At 44.7% G+C, this 9,403-nt stretch overlaps 1 protein-coding gene across 5 annotated transcripts in view; it reads right to left on the reverse strand.

Annotated features, from left to right (window-relative positions):
* Nucleotides 1-5,897, reverse strand: part of FBXL2 (F-box and leucine rich repeat protein 2) — a 158,186-nt gene extending 152,289 nt beyond the window's left edge. For all 5 annotated transcript variants that reach the window (XR_014710169.1, XR_014710170.1, XM_084618678.1 and 2 more), the window contains exon 1: nucleotides 5,800-5,897. Coding sequence is in view for 3 of the 5 variants with exons in the window: in XM_084618678.1 (XP_084474804.1) it covers nucleotides 5,800-5,802 (3 nt within the window). In the remaining 2 variants the exon portion in view is untranslated. The remainder of the gene's footprint in view (nucleotides 1-5,799) is intronic.
* Between the last annotated feature and the right edge of the window lie 3,506 nt (nucleotides 5,898-9,403).

Consider the following 9,403-nt stretch of genomic DNA (forward strand, 5'->3'; position numbering starts at 1 on the left):
CCCGTGAAATCTCAGTGTGTATCAATACACAGTTCACCACACTGCTTAGCTGCGCAGGGAAATGTGGAGCACACTGAAACACAGCTAGTCTTGTAAATTTCTATCCCTTCCTTCACCCACTTCTACAGTATTCAGAGCAAAGGACAGCTGTACGCCATGTAACCAAACAGCATCAACTCAAAAAGATTACTTACCGGGGTCTCCGCTCCTGCATCATGCTTGCTGGAGACTGAGTGCTGGGACTGGCTACACCCCTCCGGAGTAGGAGAGTTCCTGACTCACGTGGTACCGGACCACCCTGCAGTGGGCTCCACAACGTCCTCCAACTCCATCTCCTTGTCCACAACTTCATCCTCGGGGTTAGGTCCACTGTCCTCTGTCTCCAATCCCACCAAAGTGTCCATGGGCCTCTTGGAGGTAGAGGTGGGATCATTGCAGAGGATGGCGTCCAGCTCCTTGTTGAAGCGGCAGCTCTTGGGTGCAGCAGCGGAGTGAAGGTTTGCCTCTCTTGCCTTCTGGTATGCCTGGCTCAGCTCCTTTATCTTTGCTATACACTGCACCGTGTCCCAATCATAGCCCTTCTCACACAAGCCACAAGAAATCTGCCCATAGGTATTGAAGTTCCTACAGCTGGAGCGGAGCTGGGACTGGACAGCCTCCTTTTCCCATATACCCAGCAGATCCAACAACTCTGCAGTGGTCTAAGTGGGAGAGCGTTTGCCACATGGAGCTGCCGTGGCCAGCTGGGAAGATACGACATGAGCTCTCCAGGCCAAGCAAACAGGAAGTGAAATTTCAAAAATTCCCAAGCCTTTAAAGGGGGGAGGGGTGGATGCTTGTTTGCCCAGCTGCAGGGCAGCAGAGTTCAAACTGCTGACCAGAGTGGTCAGGATGGGCATTGTGGGACACCTCCTGGAGCTATTTACAGCGACAAAACCATGCACGGTGTCTACACTGGCACTTTGTGGACAAAACTTTGTTGCAAAAAGCTCTCTCTCTCTCATTGAGGTAGTTTTATTTTGTTGGCAAAACAGGAGAGTTTTGTCACCAAAAGTGGCATTGCAGCTTGTACACCTCCACTGTTCTGGCATCAAAGCTTTCTTTTGTCAAAAAATCTCTAGTGTAGACAAAGCCTAAGGCCATGTCTACATTACAGTAGCAGCACTATGGTGCTGCAGCAGTGCTGCTGTAGCATAGATGCTTTCTACATCGAGAGAAAATGTTTTCCATTGATGTAGGCAATCCACCTCCCAAAGAAGCAGTAGCTATGTTGGCGGAAGACTCTTAATCAATCTAGCTGCATCTATAGTGGGGTTATATCCACCTAACTATATCACATGGGGCATAAACTTTTCACAGCCCTGACTCACATAGCTAAGTTGATCTACTTTTCAGGTGTAAACCAGACCTTAGAGACAGAAGTCTGGAATACTGACTGAGTTTAGCAATTATGCAGAGCTGCTGATGGCTGCTTATTGATTTAGATTTTCAGGACAGAACTGGTTAGCCAGTTTATCACTAATAAAATCCAACAGAGAAAAAACTTCTTGTTTCAGTCTGAAACAGGATAGGAAAAAAAAAACACACTGGGGCAGGAAATATTTTTCCCCAATCAAGAAGCATCTTTTCACAGAAATTCAGAAAGTGATATTTAAAGCCTTGTGTACTCCCACACAGTTTTTTTCCTAAAGGCAAGTATACTGTAGACAACGATGGGAGATGACGTAACCACATGAGGAGTCAAGGTGACAATAAAAAACAAGTTGCACCCTGAACCTTAAGAAGTGTTCAAAAAATTAAAAAGTAATATAAATTCAAAGTGGCACTTGGCAACTGTTGGATTACTCTATTGTAAAGCAGAACACCACACAAAACTGTCCTTTGTAAATGTTGGTCCTTATCTGTGTCTTGATTGGGCTTTTACCTTTCCTTGTGCTCCAAAGAAAGAATGGAGGAATCTGACTTTAGCCCCTCTCTAGTAATGGCCAGAACTCTGCTGGGAGCATTATTATCTAGAATCAGGAAATGCCCTACAGTAGAGCTCCAATAAACATACTGAAAACCTGTGTTTTCTTTTAAAGGGATTATGCTGATCTGACATTGTCAATCAACTCCTGAGAAACCATACCCATGAAGTAAGTTAGTACTCAGAGCAGCATTCAGTATTTAACTTATAACAGCATGTTATTCAAGTGAGCGGTCTTCCACACTGGAGCACCTTCATGCCTCCCAATAAGGTGACGTAGGTTAAGGTCAAACTCCATGTATAAAAATGATAACTTTTATTCCAGATTTAGGGTTAGATTCCACAGCCACTGAACTCTGGAAGCCATTGAAATAATTTTGTTATTGATTTAAAAGCAGCAATTCTGGCAGAGAAGTCATAGTCACTAAGAGAGAGAATGTATATATAAACTCACACACTTGCTATGCATATATTCTAATATATTCCCCCCCAAAACAAAACATAAATCGTATCTTTAAAGCACATATCTAATGGCAAAAAATTTAGTCCCAATGTACAAACACACTCAACTGTTTTATAGTTCTTTAAATCAAAGATAGCCCATTAAGATATGTTTGTTTTATTTGGGGAATGACAAGTAATCTACCAAAAACGAGTCGTAAATTACAAATCTGTTTTAATTTCCTATTTCAGCTTTTAAAATGGGATATTATTCTCAAATTATAACAAACCCTCAACAATTTCCCATTTTACAGTATTTGGTTTGATTTTAGCAACAGCAATTTGTTAATGTTTTGAATCTTTTTAGATTCAGCTGATTAAATTGAAGTCACACTAACTGCAATTAATAATTTTGATCATCTAATAGTCAAGCAAGGGTTGCATGATTCTAGAACCTCTCTTGCATCTGTTATCAGATTCCATTAGTTTGATTTTCTATTCTGACCAATAATGATAAATTGAGTAGACTAAAATTAAAAACTTATGTACACCTGAATCTGGATTTCAAATATTTGAAGATATTTCCATTGACCGTTCAAGAAACTTTATAAGTACAAAATGAATACTTGTTATGGTATCCAGTTTCAGAAGCAATCTGCACCAGAATGCTGTTCAAAGGGACTATAATAATCAAATCCCAAGGATCAAAAATAGTCTAACATCAACTTCAGCTGCATGAAAACATGCCATTTGCACATCCTCTCACATTCATAGCATTTTACAATACTGAGCAATGGATCAGAGAGCATGCTTTGTTCTTCATAAGCAATCAATAAAATATTGCACTCTTTAAAAGAGAACTTTTTAAAATATCACTAAACTCCAACTTTGCATGAGTTAAAACAGGAAAGCTGGATTACGTCACTATTTCAGATGACAACTGGAAAAATCAGTTTTACAAAATGCATAAGTACTCTCAGAACAGGGAAAGTAATTTTAAATAGGAAATAAAAAGGTTATTAGAAACAAACAGATGTGGCATTTCACTAGAGAATGAAATTAGAAATCTATGAGAAATATGTATTGTAAGGAATGTACATGAACTGAGTGGCTAATCGGCTGCAAGAGCTCCAAGATGAATCATTATGAAAAAACTCACTAATTATGAAATCCATCTCACTCAACTCTTTGTTATCTTCCTTTTCTGTATCCAAAAACTCACATGAACAAGGGCAGAATTATTGTACATCTAGTTAACAAGTTATACCAAGTTATTGACTTTTAGTTCACAAAGCACCTGAAAGACTGCTAATATTCACCACTTGAGTGATCTAAGATTACCATTCAAAACAACACTGCTATAATTCTGAAATTAGTGTTGCTTTTCTAGACCAAGCTAAAAGAGCTGCTGTGTATCAGTGGAAATCTGACTCTGGCTCTCATTTAAAAAAAAAAACACACACAGCTTTCCACATTTAGCAGCCCTACCTTATCTCAGACTAACTCTAAAGGCACTTCTATAGCCCTAATTTACTTCCCTTTTACTATTTTGCAGGGAACATCATTGTTTCATCATTTTAACACCTGGTGTTAACTGGTCAACATAATTTCTTGCTCATTCGATTTAACAGCAAACTATTGAAATTATGCAGATCTGAAAGAAAGTGGGGAAACAACAGCCTTACTTGTTATAATCTTTATAAAGAGAATGGTCCATGTAAAGGTGTTCACACAGTGACTACTGGAAAATTAAAAACAATATATTCCATTCATTAATAGACCTTTTTCATTAGCCTTCCAATTAAAAGTATGGGGCTGCCCAACAACTAGACTCAAATTAGAACAGCAAGAGGGCTTATCTAGCATCATTAACTTGATTTCACCTGTGAACTACATTGCCTGTTTACTTTCCAAATCACATGTCTGTTGCAATGAGACTGCAAAAAACTTTTAATTAGAACCTCTACCACCAGCAAAGAGGGAAAATCCCTTACGACATTCTTCAAAGAAAGTCTATAATTGAATCTCAGTAGCTAGAAGGCATCTACTTACACAATACATTCATTTATACGTTAACGTTTTATTTTCAAAATCTTAGTTTTCCCTACATTTAGAAGATGAGTTGTGCCTATTTTAGACTTATTTGGAAGCACTCCATCAATGCAGCTCCTCTGTTGGAAGTGATAATGAAACACCAGTGTAGACAGGACACATTTTTCGAGGGGGAAGTGGAAGGGGTGCACATCAGGTCATCGAATACTGCTCTTAGCAGCACTACATGAAATGGTAGGAAAAGTGTCAGCAAACATCTGAAGTCTGTCTGGTAGTGGTGTAATGGAGATTTCCAAATCAAACCTAGCGTAAAGAAGGCCTCCACAATTAACTGTTTTCCTCCCAGAAACAAAAATGATTACACAGAACAGTGTACTGCAGCCAAAGGAAATCTCCTTTTTTCCCCCCCAATAGCTTTTTATTTTTTGTTTCTTTTAAATGAATACACATTTAAAATGTACAGACTAGTCGCAGGGTTGGAGAGAAGGAAGAGAGGATGGAAATGCTTGGGTGTGGAGGAAAAGGAAAGAAACCTTTCACCAGTTATCACTAACTAAAAGCCCTATAGAGAATCAAAGGCAACAACATACAAGATACATCCACACCTCTCTTCTTCCTAGAGCTCCTCCTACCATTTAGATTTTTCACACATATGAGGACATTACAGGATTATATACAACCTCTGTGTATATACCACATTTGATTAAACCTGTACAGATCTCTCGTTATGCAACCTTCTGCCTTAGAAGACAAGAGTATCCTCAAGTATATCAAAGAATGGCAGAGTTTTGCTCCCCTTCAACAGGAAGCAACCACAGTGAAAACAACTGAGGTTCAGGATCCCTTCCAGGAGTCAGTAGAAAAGGGCTTCATACTCACACCTTCCTCCTCAAACACAGAGATACATACCACAGTGCACACAGCCCTCCCAGGACATAAACATACTCCCATTCCCTTCCCTCCTACTCACTTACCGCAACCCCTTCTCACTCACCCCTGGCTCCTCCCCTCCCCCCCAACACCCCTCAGCCTTCCCCGCCACACCCCTCAGCCTTCCCCCCCTGCACTGTACCCCTCCCCCCGCCTCCCCTCAGCTTTCCCCTCCCACTTCCCCCACACGCCTCAGCCTTCCCCCCTGCACTGTACCCCTCCCCCCTCAGCCTTCCCCTTCGCACCACCCCCCACACGCCTCAGCCTTCCCCCTCGCACCGCACCCCCCACCCTTCAGCCTTCCCCACCCTTCAGCCTTCCCCCTCGCACCGCACCCCTCCCCCCAACACTGTGCCTTCCCCCCAGCCAGGGCGCTCGAGCCGCGGAGTGGGGGGAGGGAAGACACTCACCATGGCAGACGCACTACGGCGGGGCCGGTTGTCCTGGTGACAACGAGCCCAAAGCAGCCACTGCCAGGTGCAGCGTCTGCGCGCGCAGCCGAACCCAGTGGGCGAGCCTCGTGGGGCACGTGACCGGGAACACCCCTGCTGATTCGGCCCATCCCCTTCACGTGACCCGAAGGGGCGGAGAGGGGAAGGGAGAGAGGGGTGGGGTCGGGGTGTCACGTGCCCACATCAGAGGTCACGTATCCGCGGGGAGGCGGAGCCCGAGGGAGTTGGGCGGGGCGGGAGAGGACACGCGGCTTGAATGCAGGGTGGCCGGCGGGGCAGGCACTCTGCTGGCCGCAGCGCCCCCTAGAGGTCTCTGCAGCTCGCCACAATGAGCCGCTGCGGGAGGGGACGCGCCACGTCTCATAGGCGCTAGGCAAAGGAGGCGCGGGAGTCCCAGAGGCGAGCGCGTTCCCGGGCCAGGCGCACGGGCGGTTTCTCCCTGTCCCCGTGAACCTGGCACCTTGTGCCCGTGTAATCCTGTACCAAAGATGTGTAACAGCAGGGGGCCTGTTGGGACCTCCTTTGTGCCTCGCCAGGATTTCCAGGCGCCTGCCCTCCAAGGGTTTTCACTCTCAGGATTTGAAAGAGACCCTCTAATAAGCAGTGTAGGGGTCTCCCCCACGGTAGGAAAGATGGGGGCTGGGGGGAGGGAATATCTTTTATTGGACCAACTTCTATTAGAGAGAGAGAGGGAGAAGCTTTTGAGCCAAAAACATCACTTCACCGACCCTCAGCACCTTAAGATGGCTCAAGGGCTAAGTAATGACAGGATAGTGTGGGTACCCTATGCATAAAACTAGCATTAAAGCCTATGATAACATTCCCGTAGGACCCTTGCACCTTACATCCATTTGGTGTCCTTGCAGGCATCTTGCTAGGGCCTAAAGTCTGAAATCTGGGAGATGAGGCTGGTAGAGACAATAGGTCTTAGCAGGTGTTGGTCCATCTTGACCTTTACATTTTTAAGAAACAAAAGACCACAAAAGAAATACACGAACTCACTATTCCCACTTAGGAATGGATTTTTATTCATTCCCTTTACATTAATTAACAATACAAATAGTTTTGTATACACTAGGCCAGAGTCCATAGGGAAGTAGCCTGTGTAACCTTTGGATGGGCTAGAGTTCATTTCATTGCCCTTCTCTAGAGCTTAAAAATTCCAGCTAGGGTTGCTAATTTTCTAATTACACAAACCCAAACATCCTTGCCCTTCCTAAGGCCCTGCCCCACCCCTTCTCTGAGGCCCTGCCCGCATTCACTCCCCCTGCCCTGTCGCTTGCTCTACCCCACCCTCACTCACTTTCACTATGCTGGGGCTGGGGGGCAGGAGAGGGCTCTGGGCTGAGGCCGAGGGGTTTAGAGTGTGGGAGGGGGTTGGGGTGCAAGAGGAGGTGAGGGCTCTGGCTGGGCAGCGCTTACCTCAAGTGGCTCCCAGAAAAAAACGGCATGTCCAGCTCCTAGGTTCGTGGGCAGCCAGGCAGCTCTGCATGCTGCCCCTGCCTCCAGGCATCACCCCCGCAGCTCCCCGGCCAATGGGAACTGCAGAGTCAGCGCTCCAGACAGCACACAGAGACCCCCTAGCCACCACTTGCCTAGGAGTCCAAGGGACGTGTCGGTCGCTTCCAGGAGTCGCACGGAACCAGGACAGGTAGGGAGCTTGTCTTGGCCCCGCTGCGCCACAGACCAGACTTTTAGCAGCTTATTAAAATCTCCTGGATTGCTTTCAATAGCCACAGGGAGATCAATGCTGATTCCGATAGACTCCTGGCCAGTCCAGGAGGGTTGGCTACCCTAAATCCAACTCCCATAGAAAAGCAGCTGCAGACCCAGAATTTAGCCTAAAGAAAAGGAGTACTTGTGGCACCTTAGAGACTAACCAATTTATTTGAGCATAAGCTTTCGTGACTTACAGCTCACTTCATCGGATGCATACTGTGGAAAGTGTAGAAGATCTTTTTATATACACACAAAGCATGAACAAATACCTCCTCCCACCCCACTCTCCTGCTGCTAATAGCTTATCTAAAGTGATCACTCTCCTTACAGTGTGTATGATAATCATGGTGGGCCATTTCCAGCACAAATCCAGGGTTTAACAAGAACGTCTGAGGGGGAGAGGGAGTTGGAAAAAACAAGGGGAAATAGGTTACCTTGCATAATGACTTAGCCACTCCCAGTCTCTATTCAAGCCTAAGTTAATTTTATCAAATTTGCAAATGAATTCCAATTCAACAGTTTCTCGCTGGAGTCTGGATTTGAAGTTTTTTTGTTGTAATATCACAACTTTCATGTCTGTAATCGCGTGACCAGAGAGATTGAAGTGTTCTCCGACTGGTTTATGAATGTTGTAATTCTTGACATCTGATTTGTGTCCATTTATTCTTTTACGTAGAGACTGTCCAGTTTGACCAATGTACATGGCAGAGGGGCATTGCTGGCACATGATGGCATATATCACATTGGTGGATGTGCAGGTGAACAAGCCTCTGATAGTGTGGCTGATGTTATTAGGCCCTGTGATGGTGTCCCCTGAATAGATATGTGGGCACAGTTGGCAACGGGCTTTGTTGCAAGGATAGGTTCCTGGGTTAGTGGTTCTGTTGTGTGGTATGTGGTTGCTGGTGAGTATTTGCTTCAGGTTGGGGGGCTGTCTGTAGGCAAGGACTGGCCTGTCTCCCAAGATTTGTGAGAGTGTTGGGTCATCCTTCAGGATAGGTTGTAGATCTTTAATAATGCGTTGGAGGGGTTTTAGTTGGGGGATGAAGGTGACGGCTAGTGGCGTTCTGTTATTTTCTTTGTTAGGAGACTTCTGGGAACTCTTCTGGCTCTATCAATCTGTTTCTTCACTTCCACAGGTGGGTATTGTAGTTGTAAGAATGCTTGATAGAGCTCTTGTAGGTGTTTGTCTCTGTCTGAGGGGTTGGAGCAAATGCGGTTGTATCGCAGAGCTTGGCTGTAGACGATGGATCGTGTGGTGTGGTCAGGGTGAAAGCTGGAGGCATGTAGGTAGGAATAGCAGTCAGTAGGTTTCCGGTATAGGGTGGTGTTTATGTGACCATCGTTTATTAGCACTGTAGTGTCCAGGAAGTGGATCTCTTGTGTGGACTGGACCAGGCTGAGGTTGATGGTGGGATGGAAATTGTTGAAATCATGGTGGAATTCCTCAAGGGCTTCTTTTCCATGGGTCCAGATGATGAAGATGTTATCAATATAGCACAAGTAGAGTTAGGGGCGTTAGGGGACGAGAGCTGAGGAAGTGAAAGAATTCAGCCTAAGAATTTTCAGCAAGGATTGCACAGGGTCAACCTCCCTCCCCACATTCAAATCTCCAAAAGAACAAAAAGAATTAAGTATCAACATTATAAATCTTAACATAAAGAAAAAAACAAATAATAATAACAATGTTTACAACATATCATGGCTATTATCTTCAGTTATACATAAACTTAAAGAAAACTAAATATAAACAGGTCAGTCCCCACAGAAACACAGTGAGAAGAAACTCAGAGTTCCCAAAAGTTTTTGTTGAGCTCACTTGAGTCTCAGTTAGAGTCTTTGA

Source organism: Lepidochelys olivacea (genome assembly GCF_965140295.1).
Source record: "Lepidochelys olivacea isolate rLepOli2 genome assembly, chromosome: 2".
Classification (NCBI taxonomy): Eukaryota; Metazoa; Chordata; order Testudines; family Cheloniidae; genus Lepidochelys; species Lepidochelys olivacea.